The 25,891-nt window shown below is 35.5% G+C and overlaps 1 protein-coding gene across 1 annotated transcript in view; it reads left to right on the top strand.

The window, feature by feature from the left end:
- PGM2L1 (phosphoglucomutase 2 like 1) overlaps positions 1–25,891 on the top strand; it is a 52,638-nt gene that overhangs the window by 13,541 nt on the left and 13,206 nt on the right. The window contains exons 2-9 of the mRNA XM_041730478.1: positions 9,236–9,403; positions 12,766–12,872; positions 13,619–13,703; positions 17,718–17,801; positions 22,394–22,587; positions 23,430–23,619; positions 23,938–24,035; positions 24,738–24,918. Of these exons, the coding sequence (XP_041586412.1) occupies positions 9,236–9,403; positions 12,766–12,872; positions 13,619–13,703; positions 17,718–17,801; positions 22,394–22,587; positions 23,430–23,619; positions 23,938–24,035; positions 24,738–24,918 (1,107 nt within the window). The remainder of the gene's footprint in view (positions 1–9,235; positions 9,404–12,765; positions 12,873–13,618; positions 13,704–17,717; positions 17,802–22,393; positions 22,588–23,429; positions 23,620–23,937; positions 24,036–24,737; positions 24,919–25,891) is intronic.

Here is a 25,891-nt window from a genome sequence, read left to right as displayed (position 1 = left end):
AAAAAAAAAAAAAAGCTAAAGGAGTCAAGCTCCTTTAAAAAAAAAAAAAAATCACTTAGGGGCACCTCAGTGACTCAATTAAGTGTCTGTTCAGCTCAAGTCATGTCCCAGGGTCCTGGGATCAAGCCCAATGGGCTCCCTGCTCAGCAGGGAAGAGAAGTCGGCTTCTTCCTCTCTTCTGCTCCTCCCCACTGCTCATATTCTCTGTTGCTCTTTCTCAAATAGATAAATAAAATCTTTTTTTTTTTTAATTTTTAAAAAATAGGAGACGCCTGGGTGGCTCAGCGGTTAAGCGCCTGCCTTCCGCTCAAGGCGTGATCCTGAAGTCCCGGGATTGAGTCCCACATTGGGCTCCCTTCTTGGAGCCTGCTTCTCTCTCTGCCTGTGTCTCTGCCTCTCTCTCTTTCTGTGTCTCTCATGAATAAATAAATACAATCTTTAAAATAATTAATTAATTGATTAATTAATTAAAAAATAGGTAATAGGATTTTAAAAAATCCCTTATATAACTTTTGAAAATGAGAATACCGTTAAATTATCCCTAAATAGTACCAGAAGATACCGTTCCTTTACAAAATGCAAGTCAACAATAAAATAGCATCAATTACAGCCTCAGATGTTCACTAAATAGAAATGTCATATTTTACAATGATAGTAAGTTTCATTTGTGGTTTCTGTAAAATTAGATTCATACTTAATAGAATTAATGATTTAAATGTCCTCTCTCCCAAATATCAGGAAACTTTTATATAATTATCAGGAAAAACTTAACAGTAAGAGAGTTGATACTCTATTACAGTACAATTCACACCCATGAATTTATTTTTGTAATTTGCATGTCTTTTTTTTAACTCTCCTTCATTTTTTTAAACTCTTCTTCATAAATATAATTCAAGTATCTTTCAAGTATTTTATTTTTAACATTAAATTACATTTTTCAAATGTTTTATAAAAGGAGTTGGAAAAAACCACCTAATAGTTGCTTATTTTTAATTCATACTTTATAATGTAAATCGCTATGCATCTGGATTTATGCATATTTCCTCTACTTCAACTTCAGTTTAGGGCTTTTCTAGATATACTTTTTTTTTTTTTAAGGTTTTATTTATTTATTCACGAGAGACACAGAGAGAGAGGCAGAGACATAAGCAGAGGGAGAAGCAGGCTCCATGCAAGGAACCTGATGCGGGACTTGATCCCCGGACCCCAGGATCACACCCTGAGCTGAAGGCAGACGCTCAACTGTTGAGCCACCCAGGACTCCCTATATATACTTTTTTTAAAGTCATGCTGATTGAGGTATAATTTATATTTACATAATTGACAGTAAATTTCATTTTTTTAGGTGTTCCATTTAATGAATTTTGAAAAGTATATGCAATTGCAGAACCAACATCACAAAGAGCATTTGTATCACTGCCGAAAATATTCTTGTGCCCCTTTTATAGTGAATCCCCTTGATCTAGCCCTTGTCAACCACTGATCTAATTTTGCCCAGTAGTTGTCAATTAGGATATAGTTCACATGATGTGGGCAGCCCGGGTGGCGCAGCGGTTTAGCGCCGCCTGCAGCCTGGGGTGTGATCCTGGAGGCCCTGGATCGAGTCCCACGTCAGGCTTCTTGTATGGCGCCTGCTTCTCCCTCTGCCTGTGTCTCTCTCTGCCTCTCTCTGTGTCTCTATGAATGAATTAAAAAAAAAATCATTAAAAAAAAGGATATAGTTCACATAATGTGAAATAAAATTCACCATTTTGAAATGTATAAATCACTGAGTTTTAGTATATTCAAAAGGTTGTTCAATTGTCAGCACTCTCCAATTCCCAAACATTTTAATCACCCTAGAAAGAAACTTCATACCCAATAGTAGTCATTCCCCATACCTCCTTCTCCCTCAGCTCCTGACAACCACTCATTTGTCTAGATTTGCCTATTCTGCACCTTTCATATAAATGGAAGCATACTATGGTTGTATGTGGCCTTTGTGTCTGCCTTCCTTCACTTAGCATATTTTCAAAGTTCATCCATGTTGTAGCATGAATCAATACTTATTACAGCTAATTGGCTATATATATCTTCTTTAGTGAATCCTTTGCCCCTTTTTATTTTTATTTTTTAAGGTTTTATTTATTTGAGGGATGCCTGAGTGGCTCAGCAGTTAAGCATCTGCCTTCAGCTCAGGACGTGATCCTGGGGTCTGGGGATTGAGTCCTGGATCCGACTCCTGCATGGAGCCTGCTTCTCCTCCCTCTGCCTATATCTCTGCCTCTCTGTGTCTCTCATAAATAAATAAATAAAATCTTTAAAAATATATATTTTATTTATTTGAGAGCACACGTGGGGTCAGAGAAGGGGAGAGGGAGAAGCAGATTACCTGCTGAGCAGGGATCCTGATGTGGAGCCCATCCCAGGGGCTCGATCCCAGGACCCCAAGATCAGACCCCAGCCAAAGTCAGGCACTCAACTAACTGAGCCACCCAGGTGCCCCTCCTTTGCCTCTTTTAAATTGGGCGAGTTTTTTTATTGTTGAGTTTTAATAGTTTTTTACTGTTCCTATAGTTTGCATTTGCAAAAATCATACAGGTTATATAGACTTTTTGTGTCTGGCTTCCTTCACTTAACATAATGCTTGTGAGATTTATCCATTTTGTTGTCTATTTCATCAGTTTATTCCTTTTTATTGCTAAATGTTATTCCATTTTATGGATGTACAACAATCTGTTCATTCATTCACCACTTGATGGACAACTGGTTTCAACTGTTAAGAATAAATCTACCATTAAAATTCACTTACAGATCTTTGTGTGAACATGTTTCATTTCTCTTGGTTAGATCCTCCTGGAATTACATTAAAAATTTAGTGAGAAATTTAAAAATAATTATTGGGTGTTGAATTTTTTCAAATGTTTTCTCTGCATCTACTGAGATATTGTTTTTTCTGTTATTTTTTTAAAATTAAGACTAGTTTTTAAGAGCAGTTTTAGTCAAGAAAAGTATCAGAATACCTGGAGCAAAACAGCAAACATTTGAAATGTTTTATTTTGATTGCCTTATATGAGAAATATTTTTTGTTTAAAGTTCAATGGATACTTGAGTATGACTATGTTATTGAACAGTAAAATTTGGCTCAGTGTGTATGCTTTGTTAGAAAAAAGACTATGTCTATGTAATCTTAATTTTTTAAATAATCAACATTTTGATCTTTCACACTAATTTTGGTATATTTGGTATTATACTTAAATGATAACAATATATTATATTTGAAATCATATTTTCTGCTTTTTGAATAGTTAGAATATTTATTTCCTGGATATAATTTTTATATTCATTAAGTGATTATTTCTCAGAGTTTATTAAGCCAATTATTAATAATGAAATCTCACTTTATATGACAAGGATAATCATTCAGATTTATCTAAGCCAATTTAATTTAATCCAATTTCTATACATTTTTTTAAAAAGAAATTATTTTACTTATATTTGGAATCAAAAGACAAAACAAATGAACAAACAAAAACCAAAAATAGACTCATAAATACAGAGAACAAACTGGTGGTAGCCAGAGGAGAGAGGTGTGGAGGCATGTGCAAAATAGGCAAAAAGGATTGTGAAAAATACAAAATTCCAGTTATGGAATTTCTCCAGTTATGGAGATGAAGAGTACAGCATAAAGAATATAGTCAATAATATTGTGTTAACATGATATGACAGATGGTATAACTAACTACACTTACCATGGTGAACATTTTGTAATCTATAGAATTATTGAATCACTGTGTTTTATACCTAAAACTAATATAATGCTTTCTGTTAACTATATACTTCAATATGAAAAGAAATTTAAAGATAGACAAATTAAATTTATAATTACACAAAGACCCTTAAATGGGAAAAAATTATTGGTTAGCAAGATATATTTTGGATTCAATAAGGAAGCATCTGGTTGGGAAAAACATGTTCTGCTTCAGGTCTCTAGATTTGGATCTTCAAGCTGGCTGACCCCGAGAAGTAAATGTCAGTTGCATTTACCCTTCAGATTTTCAGACTGCAGTTTCCTATTTTAACTTCTGTTTAGAAATAAACTTAAAGGACGCCTGGGTGGCTCAGCAGTTGAGCGTCTGTCTGCCTTTGGCTTAGGTTGTGATCCAGAGGTCCTGGGATCAAGTTCTGCATTGGGCTTCCCGCAAGGAGCCTGCTTCTTCCTCTGTCTGTGTCTCTCTCTCTCTCTCTCTCTCTGTCTTCATGAATAAATAAATAAAACATTTTTTAAAAAAAGAAATAAACTTAAATATGTTTTCTCTGTAAATAAAACTGGTATTTATGTTTAGACACTAGCCTCTGTCAGTAACATTTTCAAATGTTATTTACAGCTTTGCCGTTGGATATATTTGAGCCACTACAAAGTCAGTTTTGTATATTGCCTCATCTTTAGATATATAATAATATTAGGATTTGGATTGTAAATACATACTATGTTCTTTTAGATCTGTTCTAATCTTCTAAACAATGAAGTTCACATTTTAAATTGTTTTTAAGCTGTTAGATTTAGTACTAGAATACAAGTAGAGTAGATTCAAGTTGTATAAAAATTATACAAATATTAGGTTTATAAAAGAGTTAGGAAAGAAGATTTATAGGTGAATTCCTCATTGGCAAACTTGATTTGTTTTATATAATGATGATTAACTACTTTGATATATTTTTATGTATACTTATATTTATTTATTACACATAAATAATATAGAAACCCCCTAATTATGAATAGAATAGGTTCAGAAAAGCTTGGGTGAATACTTTCATTTGATGGCAGGCAGAGTTGGAGTGGCTTTGATCTGGTATATAGCTTTATTCACATCTATGAGAGTTTGTAAGTTTGTAAGAAGTATGTTAAAAGAGGTACTTCTTTATATATATGTATATATATATATATATAATATATATATATATAAAGTGCTGCCTTTCTTTTTTCTTTTGTTTTTTGGTAAATCAGTTCTTTCATGTTTTCTTTGAATTTGGGCTTTATGGACCTACACTATGGAAAAAACAGAATTCCACAGAGTATTATGTAAGAAGATACTGTATTTTCTTCATTTCAGCCATATAAAGTTGCAGCAATCCATAGATTAGAACCTAAAGGAAAATTTTGGGTAAACAGGTAAAATTTGAAAATAATGCATGGCTTTAATTTTGTATTCTCTAGCTTACTGATTTCCTACTAAACAATCAGCTTTATTCCCGATGAAGCATAGAAAATGCTAGCGGTCACTAAAATTTTTTTGGATTTTCTGCAAGATTACTATTTTGGGGTACTAAAATTATTAGGATTCTAAGATATGCTAGTTAAGAGCAAATTTAGTTCAGATTGAATGCATTTACTTTCTAAAAAAATTAATTTTCATTTTATATGATAGATCAATAAGTGCATTACCAAAAAGTATGTAAATCATATAACTTCTCCACAGACTTACAGGATAATTTTAGAGGCCCTTTCTTTACAGTTGACACCAGTTGAACCAGTTTTTTTCTTTTTTGGCTGATTCGCTTCTCCTCCTAATGAGTAATGAGTGCATTGTAAATAAGAAAGTACAGGGGCACCTGGGTGGCTGAGTGGTTGAGCTTCTGCCTTTGGCTCAGGTCCTGATCCTGGAGTCCTGGGATTGAGTCCCACATCAGGCTGTCTTCAGGGAGCCTGCTTCTCCCTCTACCTCTCTCTTTGTGTCTCTCATGAGTGAATAAATAAATAAAATCTTTTAAAAAATGAGAGAGTACATTTAGAAAGCAAACAATAATTTATATTTGAGAAAGCTCTAATATACATTTTACTAATAGTCTTTTATGGGTACTGTTCTAAAAAGAACAATTTATGAGATAAAAAGTATTCATGTAAACATACAAATAGTAGTTTTTCTTAGCCATCATACTTACCTAGTTTTTACCATAAAATAAGTAATACATCCATAATATATCCAAATAGTACCGAGGCTGTACAATAAAAATGTCACTTTTCTACCTCAGACCTCACTCCTGGTTTCCCATCAGAGGTAATCACCATTTTTAGCCTCTTATATTTATTTGCACGGGTTTTTTCTGGAATGATATATAAGTATACACATACCTCTTTTTACATAAATTAAAACACTTTATACACATTTCTGCTTTTCATTTACTACATCCGAGTTCTGTGTGGAAATGATGTTTAAAAAAATAATTTGTAGTTCTTTAGAATCTTCATATAGGATAGCTTGTAAAAAACATGGTTATTTGAAGATTTTAACAACAAAATACAAGTGCAATTTCATCTGAATGGAAAATATATGATAATCATGGTTACATATAAAGCCCTTTAGGTCTGTTTTTAAACATCTGTAACATCAACATCTAATTTAATGTCTAGCAATGAAATAGTGGAGATTTAACTTTACATATGCCTGTCACTGTAATTACTTAGCACTTTTTACCATAAAAATATACTTACGTCTATGCATCATGATTTTTAATCCATTTTTATTTTTTTCTACTTCACGGGATTTTTCAGTACCAGGAATAAGGTTAGGACACTGGTTGCAATGTTTATAATGGAGAATGGAATGTTTAGGCCCTTACTGTGGTAGCTGTGCAGTTAAACATTAGGAAGTACTCAGTACCCTAATAGTATTCATGTCTGGTAGATCATTTTTATATGGCTGTAATTAAAAGGAATAATATTTTACTTTTTAGTTAGAGTTAATTATTATTAGAAGCATCACTAGCCTGCCCTACATAGTTATTTTGTTGTTTCTAGGATTTAGAGCCAGACCAACCTGGATTCAAATCTTGTCTAAACCTCCAATATTAACTCCAGGTTACTTAGGCTCCCTCTCTAAATCTTAATTTTGTTATCAATATAGTGGTAATAATACTACTCCCAGTAAAATGCTCTAATCAACATTCTTGTATGAATAAATAAATCTTTTTGTTTGGGTGAAGATATTGCTGTGGACAGAGAAGTTTATGGGCCAAAAGTTGTATGCAGTTTAAATCTTGATAATTGTTGCAGACTTTAAAAAGAGTATCCCAATTTTTTTTGTTTGTTTGTTTAATTTTAGTAATCTCTACAACCAACATGGGGTTTGAACTCATGACCTCGAGATCAAAAGTCTCATGCTCTTCTGACTAAGCCGGCCAGATGCCCCAGGACTATCCCAATTTCAATGTCACTAATTATATGACGCTGTCACGTACCCTCTACAGAATGGAGGTTTTTTAGTCTTCAGTTTTTGTCATTCTTATACTTGTTTTTAAATTTTAGCCCTCTTCTTTTAAAAAAAAAAAAGATTTTATGTATTTATTAACGAGAAAGAGAGAAACAGAGAGAGACAGAGAGAAGCAGGCTCCATGTAGGGAGCCTGACATGGGACTCAATCCTGGGTCTCCAAGATTAGGCCCTGGACTAAAGGTGGCACTAAACCGCTGAGCCACCTGGGCTTGTTAGCCCTCTTCAAGTCTCTTTGACCTCTGTATCAAGTCTGGTCATATATTAGACATTGAAATAATATATAGTTGCCCAGGTAATCTTATTGTTTAGATTCTTAATAGCTATTCATATTTTGGGACACCTCAGTTGGTTAAGTGTCTGCCTTCGGCTCAGGTCATGATCTCAGGATCCTGAGACTGAGCCCTGTGTCAGGGTCCCTACTTAGCAGGGAGCCTGCTTCTCCCTCCCCTTCTGCCCCTCTGCTCATGCCCCTACCAAATAAATAAATAAAATCTTAAAAAAAAAATAGCTATGCATATTTTTATGTAGCCCATGTATTTGTTAGTGTGTGCCATTTATAAAATGGAGATTTTTTGAATCAAGGTTTTATGTGTCTGTAGATATATGTATATATATAAATATATATGTTGTATAGTTTATCCATTTTTAGCAGATTACAATTTCAGTTAATCAGAATGCTCATGGCTTCTCATTAGTTTGTGGCATTACTCCGGTTACTTTAATTCCACTATAACCAGAAAACTTTTTGTTTAAATTATTTATTAATATGTTTTTATTTCTTTGCAAGTTCAGATATGCTCTATTTATACTTTGGGGTTTTGGTTTTTTTTTTTTGTACTTTGCAAGTACAAATATGCACCTATTAGGTGCCTTGGTTTATCATTCCGAATATTCTGAATATTCATTCATCATTGTATAGGCTATAAATGTAGAAGATCTAAGTTGTTAGTATGGACTAAATCCATACTATACATAGCATGGAAGGGAGTTGTGGTTCACTTTATTTTCATAATATTTGACTCTTACTCTTGAAAAGAAAATACTGGGGATCCCTGGGTGGCGCAGCGGTTTGGCGCCTGCCTTTGGCCCAGGGCGCGATCCTGGAGACCCGGGATCGAATCCCACATCAGGCTCCCGGTGCATGGAGCCTGCTTCTCCCTCTGCCTGTGTTTCTGCCTCTCTCTCTCTCTCTCTCTCTGTGACTATCATAAAAAAAAAAAAAAAAATACTGGAAAATTTCATTCAAATTTTATTCTAATTATAATTGTATTTCTATTTTAAGTTTGCTAATTGTTTGTGAAGTCCTATATCAGTCAGGGCATCTTTGAGCTTTATTAAAATAAGGTAAAGGATGTGATAATGAAACACGGAATCCTAAAATATAGATGTTAGTGTGTCCTGCTTCGCAAGCCAAGTTTGGACTGAATTTTCATTCTCATTCTTAACTAAATCCACATTTAACATCTAAGACCTTTTTATGATCACCTTTACTGTAGATACACTGAATGGTTTCCTGTGACTTTAAAGAGCAGGAAGGTTTATCTGGTCATTTTGAATGGCAGAGATTTAGGAAGTAGTTGGTAGGCATGTGTTGAATGGCTTTTACCCAATAACTTCCATATTTCTTTTAAGACTTAATATAGACTCCAATTTAATTAATGTTATTTTTTGACTAGGAGGCTTATTTTGGATCCACAGCTCTTAAGTTTATCAATTTGTCAATTTGTTAAAAAATTCTTGAATATTGTTTGCTATGACAATTAGAGATATGTAAATCCGACTTCAGTAAGGGCTTGGCTCCTTGGGGGACTCAGTGAATGGCTGGTATTGTTTTACTATACATACTAAGATTGACCAGTAGCACTGTGGAATTTATAGTTTGTCTAGAACCTTGTGATATATGCATACTTAACTGGCTCCTCAGATGGGCTTCACATTAGGAATCTGCTTATGATCCTGATTAATCTGAATACTTTTTTATAGAATCCGAAAACGAAAGAGCAGATTGAAAATCTGTTACGGAATGGGATGAACAAGGAACTGCGAGATCGTCTTTGTTGCCGAATGACTTTTGGGACTGCAGGACTTCGTTCTGCTATGGGGGCAGGATTTTGCTATATTAATGACCTTACGGTAATACAGTCAACACAGGTAAGTATTACAAAGTATTATATATATACTTTTTCTCACTGTATTTTTTGGCTTTATAAATTAGGTAGTGCCTTTCTAAAAAAAAACCACAGACAAATTTATATCTAGGAAGGTACTTGTAAATAAAAAATGTGGGATAAATGCTGACCTTTGGTCTTGCACAACATTTATCTTAGAAGTCATTTGTGTATATTCAAGGTCATAGACTAATTTTTTGATTAAGAGTTCTTTTGGCTACCATTGTCAAACTCTTGACAATGTTACTTTGCATTTGCAATCAGGAAATGGATATTGACATTTCCAATTAATACAGAGAAACAAAGATAGAAAAAAAGAATTACTCATTTTGGCATATAGGCGTTGATAAAGGTTAACCAGAATATTTGGAAATTTTCGTTGAAAATATTTCCTTTTAATGTGGTTTTCCATATCCATTTGAGAATTCTTTAAGACAGTGTATGATATATGATTTGTTTCTCCCCACTTTTATAAAACTTTCTCTAGAAACAAATTACTTCTTTTTTAGTGAATCATTCTCACAGCTTTAAGGAACTACACTTGAGGCTAAAACACATTTAGCATATACTAAAAATAGTTCTGGGCTAGAGAACTGCTCAGTAGATATAATTCTAATCAATACTGCCAAACAGTAAATCATTTTTAGCCTCGTTGTAAAGGAATTCTCAAAGGCAAAGGCTAATTGCAGGGGATGAGGAAGAAGTGATGACAAAATGATTAAATGGGTAGGATATGTGCCACTTCCTGCACCTCTGTCCCCTTACTTTTCCTCATCCAGAGATATATCAGCTTACTCTTTTTAATAAATTGGTTTCCTCATAAGCTTTCATTTTAAATGAAGATCCTTGACTTTACAAAAAGAGTTGGAGGAGTGTTTGAAAATCAGTTTCTGTGGAAGTGTAAATTTTTTACTGGACTTGAAATTCCATGTGTGAAATGGAAAAGCCTAATGGAATCTGATTCTTTCACCCTAACCCTTTTCAGAATCTAGGAATAGGGGTTTTAAGATATGATAAATTTTTATACTAGAGAATAATAGGAAGTTCTGTGAGGTTTTAAGATGGCATCATCATTAGAAATAAATTAGTGAAACTAACCAATTAGTGGGCTAGGTTAAGCATGCGTGCATGCACACATACACATACACACACACTCATAGGGAGTGTAACTGGAGTACAGGAGTGCAAGAGCACCTGGCTCTGAGCGTCCCAAGTAGACCAGGTTCGGCCACTTGCCACTGACAAAATCCAAAGGCAGAGACAAGCGGTGGTGAAACAAAAAAGGAATTTATGAGGCCAACACTAGGAAGGCAGTGGACTTACCATCTCAAAGACTGTCTCCAAAGTGCTGAAAAATCTTCGAAGCTTATATAAGGAAAATGTGGGACAAAAGTAGGAGTATGTGCAGGTGGGCAGTAAAGATCAAACTGATTATTTTCTTGGGGTCACTCATGCAGGGTCTTGCTGACATTGTTATTTGAAGGATAGGTAGTTTTGGTTCCTGTCACAGGATGCTTTGCCAGCCAAGTCTTTTGCCTGATTTTAAGAGATAAGCTGGAAAGAGGAGCTTAATCAAATAGAGTATACAGACTGAGGCCAAAATGGAGGTAGTTGAAACCCTCTTTCAGAAGTTGGTTGGAAAGAATAATTATACTTGAAAGAGTCATGAAAAAAACCGGTTCAAAAGTCACTAGGGGGATCCCTGGGTGGTGCAGCGGTTTGGCGCCTGCCTTTGGCCCAGGGCGCGATCCTGGAGACCCGGGATCGAATCCCACATCGGGCTCCCGGTGCATGGGGCCTGCTTCTCCCTCTGCCTGTGTCTCTGCCTCTCTCTCTCTCTCTCTCTCTGTGACTATCATAAATAAATTAATAAATAAATTTAAAAAAATAAAGCAAAGGGAAGAATAGTATATTTAAAAAAAAAAAAGTCACTAGGGCCTCATTTGATGCTGCCACATTGTTTCTTAGTAGTGTCACCATACGGTACGTCTTCAATAAATTAGAATAAGGTAGTTTTAGTTGAATGAATGGCCTTGGGCAGGTCGTTAAGTGGAGCTTCAATCTTACTCTGTCTCCTCTTTCTTTGAAGAGATGTTGAAAGATGGACAAAAATAGAAAAAATATCTACATTCCTTCCCTTTGAGGTTGTAAGGACTAAATGTGGCAACATTTGTGAAAGTGGTTTTAAACAACTATTACAATATGAAGTGTTATTTTTAGAGATGAAAGAACTTATTAAGGTTAGCAAATCATTCATAGATAGTTAAATGGTTTTAGTTTATCACTGTGATGTTTTAAATATTAAATATTTCATTTCTTTTTTGGTCACCATTAACTGCAAATTTCCTAGTTCATGAAGTTTTCTTTCTGTGAGATTTTAAAACTAAGGAATTACTAATGGGATCAGCAATCTTAAGAAATGCTCTAATGGGGGGATGCCTGGGTGGCTAAGCGGTTGAGCGCCTGCCTTGGGCTCAGGGTATGATTCCAGATACTGAATCGCGTCCCACATTGGGCTCCATGCGGGAAGCCTGCTCCTCCCTCTGCCTGTGTCTCGGCTTCTCTCTCTCTCTGTGTCTCATGAATTTATAAAATCTTAAAGAAAAAAAATGTTCTAATGGGGCGTTGGCTGGCTCAGTCAGTAAAATGTGCAATTCTTTTTTTTTTTAATTTTTATTTATTTATGATAGTCACACACACACACACACACAGAGAGAGAGAGAGAGAGAGAGAGGCAGAGACACAGGCAGAGGGAGAAGCAGGCTCCATGCAGGGAGTCCGACATGGGACTGGGTTCCAGGTCCCCAGGGTCAGGCCCAGCCAAAGGCGGTGCTAAACCACTGAGCCACCCGGGCTGCCCAAGAAAGGTCCTAATGAAGGTTAATGTTGCTGATTAAAAATGTTTCTCATAAGTAGCTCAAATCTTTTTGGTTGGCTTCAGTCTTATGATTTAGCAGGGCCTAAAATGATCAAGATTCTGTTCTCTATAGCCTTAAGGCAAGAAACATTTTTTTTTTGGTTCTTCTAACAATTTTTTTTAAGCATACTCACTCTCTTTGTCCCTTCTTTTTTCCCTAATGTTTTATATCATAATGGCTTTTATAGTTACGTAATTGATATTTCTGTGATAGAAAATGTATCTGAAACTTGAGGAAATAAATGTTTGTCATCTCATATTTGAAGACTGTACAGTACTGTTCCCATACTGGTATATATGAGCATAAAGGCGGAAGCCAGTTTCCTATGAACCAGTAAGTGGCACACTACACATAAAAATAATAGATCTTAAGTTATGGAAAATGCAGGTATTAGTCGGAACTAATCTTTTGTGTTTATCTGCTTCAGGGAATGTACAAATACCTTGAAAGATGTTTCTCAGACTTCAAGCAGAGAGGCTTTGTTGTTGGGTATGACACCCGAGGTCAAGTAACTAGCAGCTGCAGCAGCCAGAGGTACAGTGTTAATTGTTTCAGAGATTAAGTTGGATTGGAGTAAAGCCTGAAAAAAAAATTAGGATTTCTGAAACGGGAAACTGTCAAATAGAAATGTGATCACATGCTGATGTTTATTTTGGAGCTGAAATAGAAGCATTTTAAACCTTCTAGTATAACCTTTAGCTCTTACAGGCAGGATTAAAATTTTTAAATAGAGTTAGTATTTAGAATGACACCATCATAGCTTATGATTTTTATATTTTGGCAAAAACTTTCAGTAGAAGTGATTATACAGCTAGTATTCTCTCATTATTCTCCTATTTAATTAGTTTTGGGGTATTTTCACACATAGATAATCATGAGATAGTGATACCTTTTTCAGGGGTTTTTTTTGTGTTTTTTTGTGTTTATCCAAGTGTTTTTTTGTGTTTATCCAAGTCTCTTATTTCACTTTCCTCCATTCTTTCTTGCCTTTTTGGGGTCTTATTTCTTAGTAAAGGAGCCATCAAAAGATGAATGAGGAAAAAGGAAGAAATTAAAATATCAGTTCTATTTCTTATTAAGTTCCTTTTTAAAAAAATCTTACTTAATGTTTTTAAATTGGAGCATGAAGCCTAAATAACCAGTGATTGTAAGAATTGGTTGTATTAGGCTACTATATATTCAGAATAATTACAATATGAAATATTTATGGAAGTTTGGGTTTTAAAATGTATGGTAAGCTAAAAACTAAGTGAAATCTCTCTCTCTCTCTCTCTTTTTAGACTTGCTAAACTCACTGCTGCAGTCTTACTGGCCAAAGATGTTCCTGTGTACCTTTTTTCAAGATATGTTCCTACACCTTTTGTAGTAAGTGTGCCATGTTATTGATTGTACAATTTGTTGCTCTTGAAAAGATTTAACTCAACTGGAATTCACATCTTTGTCATGCTCGTAGTTCTCTATTAAGTGATATGAAGGACCAAAGAAGGAAAACAAATATTGCTCTGAGCTTATTTTCATTCAACAAGCATGTGTTGGCCCACCAAAGAATTTGATCTATAACAAGATAAATCCACAGTAATGGTCTGATGTCTTAATACTCTTCTTTCAGAAACTGATTTATCAAGCAGATAAAAATGAGGATAAATTTGAACACTATTAACATGCTTGATCTGAGTGGGGGCGGTGTGTGAAAACCCTGTATTCAGTAATGGTAGGATATTCATTCTTACCAAGTAAGGCCACAAAGGAAATTTCAATAAATATATGAGAACTGCTTATCAAGCCATGGTCCTGAACCCCAATGCAATGAGATTGGAGATAAGAAACTCACAAAATTCCATATATTTGGAATTTTAAAAACATAGTTATAAATAATTCCTGGATTAAGGAAGATATCATAATAAAGGTTAGAAACTACAAGCAGTCCTTGCTTTGCATTGGAGTACAGGACTGTAAAGACAACTACAAGCTGAAACCATGCACAGTGATCCTTAATAAACAATAGAGGGGCACCTGGGTGGCTCAGTTAAGTGTCTGCCTTCAGCTCAGGTTGTGATCTCAGGGTCCTGGGGTCAAGCCCCACCTCAGGCTCCCTGCTCAGCGGAGAGTCTGCTTTTCCCTCTACCTCTGCCTGCTGCTCCCCCTGCTTGTATTCTCTCTCTCTTTCTGTGTCAAACGAATAAATAAAATCTTTAAAAAAAATGGAAAAATTACAACTGTTCTGTGAACTTTAAAATTTTTTGTCAAAACATTAATACCCTCTTCTTGGTTAAAAATGTATAAGGAAAAGAAAAAAATAGTAAAATTGATGGTTACTTTAGTACACTCTAATTTAAACATTAAAAACATTGAGAATAAAATATTTCATTTCTTGGAAAAAATTTATCGAGTATGAACAGTACAGGGGCATCTGGCTGGCTCAGTTGGAAAAGCATGTGACTCTTGATCTTGGTGTCATGAGTTTGAGCCCCATGTTGGGTATAGAGATTACTTAGATAGACAGACAGATTTAGGTAACCTACTTGGTAGGTAGATAGATAAAGAGTATGAATAGTACTTACTTTTTGTTGTATAACTTAATATGAGTGAGCATCCTTTCTATCTATGTCTTGGTGAATTATCATGTTCCTATATAAGTTTCGATCAGCTTCCCATATTTTATCTGTTGTGCTTTCAATATTGTGATTTTTCTCTGAGAGTTCCTTTAATGTGAGCTTTGTTTGCCAATATCACTTCCCCTGGGACATCTTCATCCTTTTCATCACAACCACATTCCTTTTATATCCATATGTTCACTAAATTCATCGGGTTGCATGTCTAGAGTCTCTTGAATGACAGCAATGTCAACATTCCTAACTGTTTTTTCTATAATTCCATTTATGCTTGATTCAAATTTCCCTTCCATTGTTGTTACTTTGTTTCTTTGCTGCACTCTCATATTTATTGGCCAGGTCTTTCTTTCAGTTATTCATTTTTGCACACTGTCACATGGATTTATCACCAGGAGTTAAGGAGGCAACACAACTACATGCTTTGCTGTCTGTTGAGAGCTGGTAACAGATGCGCATATCACTGACAGACTTTAACATAGTGACGTGATTGGTTATTGATCATGATAGAGTTCTTATATACATACTATTTGTAGACTGAGGCACTAGCAAGTTTACACTTGATGCAGTTTCTCACAGTTAAATATACTATGGTGACTGAAATTTAAATGTGTTGTTAGGAGACTGTGTTGTTGTTGACTGTGTTGTTGGGTGTTATTTGGCTAACATGGTACCAGAAATTCATGTATCTTGAACTGTGCAAAACAAGGACTACCTATATTTGAAACCAAGCCATAATAAAAATAATAAATAGCAATAAGTATGGAATATAACTAAAGCCCTACTTCAAGGGAAATATATAGACTTAATGAACATATCAGAAAAAGGGAAGATGAAAAAATAATGTGCTAAAAACCCTTCAACTGAGTATGTTATAACCAAAATAGACTTAATCTAAATAAAGTAAAAGAAAGAGAGGAGTGAAGTTCTGAAGAAAAAATAAATTAAATAGAAAATTTTAAAAAACAGGGCATGAATAAAAGCAAAAGTTGACTCTCTGAAGAGATTAATAAAAATAGACCATCCTTTGTCAAGGATGCTCGAGAAAAAAAGAGATAGACAAATTAAAAGGGAGCATAATGTATACAGTAGAGATTAAGAAAACTACAGTATTCTGAACATAAAGCAAATAAATATGAAAGCTTAGATGAAATGGCCAGTTTCCTACAATAATTGATACATCAAAACTGATAAGAAATAGAAAACCTGGGGGCACCTGGATGGCTCAGTTGGTTAAGCATCTGCCTATGGTTCAAGTCATGATATTGGGGTCCTGGGATTGAGCCCTACATTAGGCTCCCTGATCTGCGAGGAGTCTGCTTCTCCCTCTCCCTCTGCCTCTGCCCCTCACTCATGCTTGCTTGCTCTGTCTCTCAAATAAATAAACAAAATATTTTTAAAATAAATAGAAAACCTGAAGAGACCTGTAAGCATAATGAAACTCAACTGGAATTTTTCAAAAAGATTTTATTTATTTATTTGAAAGAGAGAGAATAAGCAGTGGGGAGGGAGAGAGAGAGAGAGAGAATCAGACTCCCTGGCTGGATCCCAGAACACCTGGATCATGGCCTGAGCCAAAGGCAGATGCTTAACTAACTGAGCCACCCAGGTGTCCCTCAAATGGAATTTTTAAAAAATCTTTTCAAATTAAAAATGGCAGGTCCAGATTATTTTTATAGGCAAGTTTTCTCAAATACTTGAGGAATAGATGATGTCTCTATAAAATATTCTAGTGATTAATTGGAAATATATTGAGTGGCTCAAAGAATGGCAGGAATCACTAAACAATGACCTCTAATGGATACAGAAAACAGGAAGGGTCCGGAAATCTAGACCATATCTGTAGGATTCTGCTATTTGGTTTGCCAGTTCCAACTACCTTCAATTCCTGTGTGTTGGCCTTCCTCTCTCATTACAAGTAGATTTGCTCTAATATATATGGAAGGTATTTTTGGTGGTCCCAGATTTACACCCTTTATCACCATGAGTCAAAAGGCAATTTTCCTGAACTAGCTGCAGAAGAAACATCTTGGGGAAGGACTCTGACTGGGCTTTTATGAGCCAGTCTCTGAATCATATCATCAGGCAAATAATTTACTCTGGTCAGACCTGAATCTTGTGTTCATATCCCTATGGCCAGGAGGAGAAGAATCAGATGTGATGGTAGAAGGGGTAGGGGGAACATCCTAGGCTGACAAACGATAGCTACTACAGAGAACAAAGGAAATCCAACCTGGGAATTAACTTGGGGAAGAAGATGATGAGTTGACCTATATATGTTATAAAGGTCATGGAGTATATGTAAAGATCTTCACATTGGAAGTCAGTAGAGCTATGTTCTACCTGTGAATCTTCTCCCTTATGATTTTCTAATGTGTAAAATATGATGGATTAGATGATTCCTAAACTAACTTCCAACACTAACATTTTTAAGATTATACTCACCACTCATATTACCAGAGTCTGGCATATAGGAGGTGTTCATTAAATATCTGTTAAATGAACAAAATAATAAGAAAGGTTTATAGGACTAAGGAAAATTAGACTAGGAGGAAAAAACCATTCAGTCTAACAATTAGGTAGCTATTGGTGACCTAACAGTTAGATGACTTTAGTTAGATCCCACTCAGTGTGGAGTTGATTGTTAGTTAAAGTTTTAGGCTATTTATGTCTTAATGTCTTCTCCCGCTATTTAATCAAGGTTATTCTTATGTCAAATGTGTAAGTACCTGGAAAGCAAAATGGAATTATGGTGTTACTGTTTTTTCAGCCATATGCAGTCCAGGAGCTCAAAGCAGTTGCAGGTGTGATGATTACTGCTTCTCATAACCGCAAAGAAGACAATGGATACAAGGTAAACCTTGGTCTCCTAATTTTTACCTATTTCTTAGTTCTTAATTTAAATAATATGCACCAGGGGATCCCTGGGTGGCACAGCGGTTTGGTGCCTGCCTTTGGTCCAGGGCACCATCCTGGAGACCCGGGATCGAATCCCACGTCGGGCTCCCGGTGCATGAAGCCTGCTTCTCCCTCTGCCTATGTCTCTGTCTCCCTCTCTCTCTCTCTCTCTGTGGCTATCATAAATCTAAAAAATAAATAAATAAATAAATAAATAGATAAATAAATAAATAAATAAATAAATAAATAAATAAATAAAATGCACCAGGCAGCCTGGGTGGCTCAGCGGTTTAGCACCGCCTTCAGCTCAGGGTATGGTCCTAGAGACCCAGGATCGAGTCCTATAATGGGCTCCCTGCATGGAGCCTGCTTCTCCCTCTACCTGTGTTTCTTTTTTTTTTTTTTCTGCCTGTGTTTCTGCCTCTCTCTCTCGGTGTCTCTCATGAATGAATAAATAAAATCTTAAAAAAAAAAAAAGATGAAAATAAATAAATAAATAACATGCACGGAGTATATTCTCATCACTGAGGAGCAGGCTTAGATGTTGGGGACAGGAAGATAAAAACATGAGGACCAGCCCTCTAAGAATGTGTTTCCCTGGTGACCCTTATTACTTCTCAACGTGTACAACTATGAGCCAGAGAAACAGTACCTTGATCTGATGCTCCTTTCCCTGCAGTCTTCTACTGGGACGTACCATTGGCCAAAGGATCCGTGTGATGTATTGGTCTCCAGGGCAGAAAGTGGGGTGGAGAAGGGTAAAGAGTGGCAAACAGAGGATACAACACAATATTGAGCCAGTGTGAGGGGCTCCTGGCTGATGAGTGCATGACTTTATATTTGTTTCTCTTCTTGTGTGGGAGGTACACTGAGCTCTTTTTTTTTTTTTTTTTTTACTAGGGACAAGAAGATTTAATACTAATTTAAGATTTTGGTCCTGGTTAGCTAAATGAGTAGTGTTACCATGCACAGAGTCAGAGAAGAAGCATGATGAATTCAGTTTGGGACATACTAAATTTGAGGCATTTGTGCGTCAACCAGGTAGCAACATCCTGTAAGCAATGGGATATATAGATCTGTTGTTTGGGGGAGAAATCTAGGCTGAAGTTACAGACTTTGGGTCCATCATACATATTAGAACATGTAAGCATATTTGGAAGTCTTTTACTTGGATCAGTGGCTCAGAGATAGTATATAGTAAAAAAACAGGCCCAAAAGGGATCCCTAGGGAATATCAACTTTAAGAGAAGGGAGAAAGAAGAAGTGCTGGAGATATAGAAAGACCAGGAGAGATTAGTGCCATCAAAACCAAAGGGATAAGAAGAGAGTTGCAAGGAAGGAGAAGTCAACTGTCCAAGAGAGCTGAGAACCCAGATCTCTCCTCTGAGCATCAGATCAGACTCCTAAATCCAGCGATGTACTTGATACCATTGGCATGTCTAACAGACATTTCAGAATTAGTGTCTCTAGAAGTCTTAATTCCCCCACAGCCTCTCACATACATGCCCAAATGTGTTCCTCCCCCATTCTTCCCTGTCTCTATAAATTGGCATTACCACCCACCCAAACAAAAACCAAAGATTATTCTTGATTACTCCTTTTCCTTAGCATCTAACATTTAACCTACTAACAGGTTTAACAGATTCTGCCTCTAAAATGTATGTTGAGGGATGCCTGGGTTGCTCAGTGGTTGGGCATCTGCCTTCAGCTCAGGGCGTGATCCAGGGGTCCTGGGATCGAGTCCCACATCGGGTTCCCTGCAGGGAGTCTGCTTCTCCCTCTGCCTATGTCTCTGCCTCTCTCTCTCTCTCTCTCTCTCTCTCTCTCTCTGTGTGTGTGTGTGTGTGTGTGTGTGTGTGTGTGTCTCATGAATAAATAAATCTTTAAAAAAATAAAATAAAATGTATGTTGAATGTTTGCTTCTGCTCACTTCTTCTACCTCAACCATTCTAAAGCATTGTTATCCTCTATCAGAGCTAGAGCATCCTAACTGCTCTCTTCCCTGCTCCCATTGTTCCCCCTAAAATCCATTTTCCACCAAGCAGCCAGATGATCTTTTAAAATATGAACAGATCATGTTACTTCCCTGCTTAAAATTCTCCAGTGACTTCTCACTCTCCAAATAAAATCCAAACTCTTTGGGGTTTACAGGACTGCCTCCTGCCTCATTTCATTCATTCCCCTCCTGTGCTCACTGCATTCTGGTCATACTGTCGCTTCTTTCTTCTCCTTTGTCCTCCAGTATACCAAACCCTTTCCCATCTCTGAGCCTTTGTAGATGGTTTTCCTTTGCTTTCATTGCTCTTCCTTAATCTTGCAGATTTATTTTCATCCTTCAGGTTCCTGCCCAGATGTTATTTCCTTGAAGAAGAGATCTTCCCAGGCCTCCTTATCCGAAGAGCAGACTCCCTGCTGAGCAAAGAGCCTGATGCGGGGCTCAATTCCAGGACCCTGGGATCATGACCTGAGCCAAAGGCAGATGCTTAACTGACTGAGCCACCCAGGCATCCTGCCCTTTTCATATATTTTTGAAAGATTTTATTTATTTTACAGAGAGAGAGAGCACAAGCAAGGAATAGGAGAGGGAGAAGCAGGCTCCCTGCTCAGCCCTATGCTGGGCTCCAGGCCAGGATCCTGGGATCATGACCTGAGCTGAAGGCAGACACTTAACCAACTGAGGCACCCATGCACCTCCCCTTCATATTTCTTTTAAAGTTTATTCATGGGTATATTTTGTTGCATGGATTTTTCTTTTATTATATCAGATTGGGATACTTTCTGCAATAGGTTCAGAAAATCCACAAAAATGGTTAAGCTGATAGGAATTTATTTGTCACAAATAAAGTAAAGTCCACAGGTAGGTGGCTGCTAGCAGGGTTCTGTAGCTCAGTGTTGTTGGGCCTGGCATCTCTGCAGGGTTTTTTTGGCCTTTCCTTCAAGTGTAAACCTCATATAATTGTTGTACCTCTAGGCATCACATCCATATACAAAGCAAGAAGAAATGAGCAAGGAGAAAGGCTAGAAGTTCTTTCTCATGTTTTATAAATTTTCATTGTAAATTTATAAATTTCATTTATAAATTTTCCTCAAGGAGCCTATGGATAGAATCTTTTTTTGTGGCTTGGAATGTAGGAGCATCACTCAGAGCAGTGAAAGAAAATTTATCATTCTGTATTCAAGGTGGTTGTACCAATTGATAATCTCACTAACAATGTATGAGGATCTTTATCCTATACCTTCCATATTATCATTTTGGTCTTTGCCAATCAGATCGATGAAAATGTTATGTTTAATCTGCACCTGTGTTATAACTAAGGTTTGAGCAGTGATTTAAAATTTAAAATTTTTAAATTTCTACAGGAACTAGAAGTTTCACTTATTGGGGGGAATTTCTGTGTTAACTGAGACCTCAGATTTGAAAGTTTGTAAAACCTGTTGAATAGACATGCTTCCTTACACCTTTCTATACTAGTGGGCAGTACTTCTATTCTGTATTTCTACTGAAAGGGGGAACATCTTCAGGTCTCCAATTTCCTACCTTCTACATGGCATTGCAACCCAAAAACCAGAGAAGTGGACAGTTCCCAAACCCTAGGCAGTCACAGCATCAGCTCACAGCCTTAAATCACTTTGGTTTTCTTTTTTTCCCATTGCCTGAAGTTTTCCCTTTTCTTATGAACTAAGCTATGCATTTTAGGTAATGTTTTTCTGACATTAGCTCACATTTTAAGGTGTTTATAGAATGAGAATTTTTAGGTCATCTAGTCTACTATCTCGTTTGGCACAGAGCTTAGTACGTAGTCCATATATGTATTCTTCTTTCCTTCATTCAGGATGCAAAAGAGGGTAGTCCTGTCACTTATATGGTTGAAGTCAGTATAGATATTCTCTAAGCAGAGTCCCTTCTAACTTTGAGATCCTATGAATTATAGAAATACATTTTCTTGCTTTTTTTTGTTAACTGTTCCTAATGTCTTATTGATCAAGCTACTTGGCAAACTGACAGTTTAATGAAATGTATTTTAATTCATTAAGTGCTGAAAATACATATACTGAAATGTATATGTGATAATTAACATGCTAATTACCCTTCCTGATATAGACTTTCTCTGCTGTGACATATACTTTTAACTGAGAAATAATTTCTTCTTTATCACAGAACTCCTTTATCATGCTAAGATTTCTTAGTATCAAATTTTATAGATATCCCATGATTTCTTAGATTATCTTCAGTATATAGTTATAGATCTATGAGTGGATTCTATGGTATATACATATTAATATGTTGTCATAATGATACCCAGATTATATTTTACTTGTATTGTTATTAAAGTAGACTTCTAAAAGTGAAAATAATACATGATCATTTTATTGAAGAGTCCCTGTGGGATCATCATCAACATCCTTTGGTATAAAGTTAGTCCCATGTTGACATTTTCTACTTAATTAATTTGGGAAGCTTCTATATAAAGCCAAATATCCTTACTGTAGCTAAAAATATCTGGCCAACATTTCCAGTATTTATAGTCGTATTTACCTATCATCTAGGTTTATTGGGAAACTGGTGCTCAGATCACATCTCCTCATGATAAAGAAATTCTGAAATGTATAGAAGAATGTGTGGAACCTTGGAATGGTTCCTGGAATGATAATTTAGTGGATACCAGCCCACTGAAGAGAGATCCTCTACAGGACATTTGCAGAAGATACATGGAAGATCTTAAAAAGATCTGTTTTCACAGGTATCCAAAAGGGAATATAGGATAGCATTACCATTTAATAAGATTGATGAATAAAGTAAAGAAATAGGGATAAAAATGTGTTGGCTATATTATATTATATATTATATTAAAAGTATAGCTAAATAGTACTAGTCATCATACTTAAAAGGTGGAAATAACCCAAATATCTATCAACTGATAAATGGATAAACTGTGGTGTATCTATACAATGAAATATTATTCAGCTGTAAAAAGAAATACTGATACATACCACACATGGATAAACTTTGGAAACATGCTAGATGAAAGAAGCCAGTCACAAAGGACCACAGAATGTATGATTCTGTTTGTATAAAATGTCCAGAGAAGGCAAATCAATAGAGAGATAGAAACAGACAGAGGGTATTTAAGTGATTGCCTATCACTAAGAGGAATGGGAGTGTTGGGGGTGGTGGCTCTGGGGTACAGAGTTTCTTTCAGGTGTAATGAGAATGTTCTAAAATTGATTATGGTAACGGTTGAATCTGTGAATATAGTAAAAGCCATTGAATTGTACACTTTAAGTAAATGAATTGTATAGTGTATTAATTACTTCTTAATAAAGCTATTAAAAATTATAGCTAAATATGTGTTTTCTTTATATGAGATTAGGAAATTTTCTCTAAAATTTGATTTTGCCTTATTTCCATATTTCCTTAACTATTCTATAAATAGCTAACACTATTGCTGGAAAGCATCCTGGCATGCTGAGTGTATTTTCTTTATCCTAAAAAATAGATTTTAGCTTCCTCCCTAGCTTATTTTAATTATATCACAAGTACCACATTTTATGATTTTGATTGAATAATTCTTTTCCTTTATAGGGAATTAAACTCAAAGACTACCTTGAAATTCGTACATACATCTTTTCATGGAGTCGGACATGACTATGTGCAGCTGGCTTTTCAAGTGTTTGGTTTTAAGCCTCCAATTCCAGTACCAGAACAAAAAGATCCTGATCCAGACTTTTCTACTGTTAAATGTCCAAATCCTGAAGAAGGAGAATCTGTGCTGGTATTTTTTTTCTTTATTTAAATTATTATTAGTGCATTAAACTTCATCAATAGACAGAACTTATTGACAATGCAAAGATTACTTAGAAAGGCAGAAACCACTTTAGTTTACATAATTTAAATTATATTTGAGCCAAATATTCTGTTTTATTTGAAATCTCACTGGTGAATATCCCTACTTTTAGGCTTCTTTTAAATTTATCCAAACTCTATTCCTTCTAAAATTTACGTCAACTAACATAGTGCCTATACATTTAGGAATATTAACACTGAATTTAATATCTGGAATACAATCTGGTGATCTGGCTCACTGTTTCAGGAACTTTCTTTGAGACTGGCAGAGAAAGAACATGCCCGCGTAGTGCTAGCCACAGATCCTGATGCAGACCGACTAGCAGTGGCGGAACTTCAGGAGAAGTAAGTAAACCTGGCACTTAAATAAAATCTTAAACTTTGAAAAACTGTCTTTAATTTTGAGTCTTACAGATTCATTTGAAACAATAAAAAATAAGAAAACAAATTTCCTGTAAGTCCATTATCCAAAGATAACCCCTGGAGGTTGACATTTTGACATTTCCTTTCTGTTTTTTTCTACTCAGACATTTAAAATCTACTTGTTTTTATAAAATTGTTATCATATTACATACATTTTTCATATCTTGATTGTTTTCCACTTAATATTGTACTGTGGGCACTTTTTTCAGTACTTGAATATTGTTTAAAATATTACTTTTTAAAATGGTATAATATCCCAACAGATTGCTTTATCAGTATTAATCATTTTCTAATCTTGGTCCTTGGGATTGCTGTGTATCTTTGCCAATATAATGTTGTGACAGATGTCCTTACATAGACAGGACATCATATTATAACTTTTTTCACGTTCGGTAGGAGAATGAAAGTTATAGTGTAATAATTTTTTAACAGGCACTGCTGCCCTTTCTACCCTAAGTTCACCACTGGTGAGCTAGAAATAAGTACTAAATATTTTCTCAGAAATCTCATATACTAGTTTTTGGATTTTCCTATGTGAAGGATGGTAATTTGTGTATCTTAGGGTCAAGACATTTTAGTGAAAAGGTATAAAAGTCTTGACTTGAATTTTCATTCTCTCTACAGTGGTCGTTGGAAAGTTTTCACAGGGAATGAGTTGGCAGCTTTGTTTGGGTGGTGGATGTTTGATTGCTGGAAGAAAAATAAATCAAGAAATGCTGATGTGAAGAACGTTTATATGTTAGCCACCACAGTCTCTTCCAAAATTTTGAAGGCAATTGCACTTAAAGAAGGATTTCATTTTGAAGTAAGAACAGATAACATCTGTGTGCTACTTTTCTAAATCGATTTCTATACATCAAAGCCATCTTCCCACCAAAACTGACTTGATTTGATTTATAGTCCCTCCTTTTTTTCTAATTCTGTTAACACTTGCTTAATCTCTTGATGATTTAGACACCTTGAGCCACGTCCATCCAGTATGTGAATTTCTGAGATAAGATATTCTTTAAAAATTGCACTAAAACTTATTCCATACAACAAAATCTGGTTTTTATACTGAGAAAACCAGTGACTTCATCAGTAATATAAACTCCATTCCAAAAAAATTGTAGGTATCATTGGCCATTGTTTAGGCTCTTCAAATTTAGTCTTCAGAAACTTAGTCTTCTAAATTGTAAATTAAGACCCAATGTTCGACACCCAAGAAACAAATAACTCTCTCTCAGCATAGATCATTAACCTTTGTAAGCCTTTGGCAGTTAGACTAACAATTTTTATAGCTTCTGGGACTGATGCCAATTAAATTGCTTTTCCTCTGCCATCTTTGCCAAATATTAGTGCAGATGTCACCTCTGATCATTTTTTTTGATCCATAGCCAAGCTTCGCCTCTTAATACTGATTGGATGAATAAAAGAAAATTATACCTGTTTTAATGAAATAAAACTTTCAATTTCAGGCTTTTAGAAAAAATACAAATAAAGGGGCACCTGCGTGGTTCAGCTGGTAAAGTGTCCAACTCTTGATCTCAGCTCAGGTCTCGATCTCACAATCATGAGTTCAAGCTCTACATTGGGCTCCATATTGGGCATGGAGCCTACTTAAAAAAATAATAATAATACAAATAGCAAAAGAGAATAAATTGAAAAATTATTCAAGCCTAAGATTCTGAATGACAGTAATGTTAACATTTTTCTCGTTAATACCTATGGCAAGAAAAATGTATAACGAGCACAAAAGAGAAACAAAAACATGATTCTGAAGACCAGTATTATAAATT

This window comes from Vulpes lagopus, chromosome 15 (assembly GCF_018345385.1).
Source record: "Vulpes lagopus strain Blue_001 chromosome 15, ASM1834538v1, whole genome shotgun sequence".
Lineage (NCBI taxonomy): Eukaryota > Metazoa > Chordata > Mammalia > Carnivora > Canidae > Vulpes > Vulpes lagopus.
This window is presented reverse-complemented; position numbering and strand designations above follow the sequence as displayed.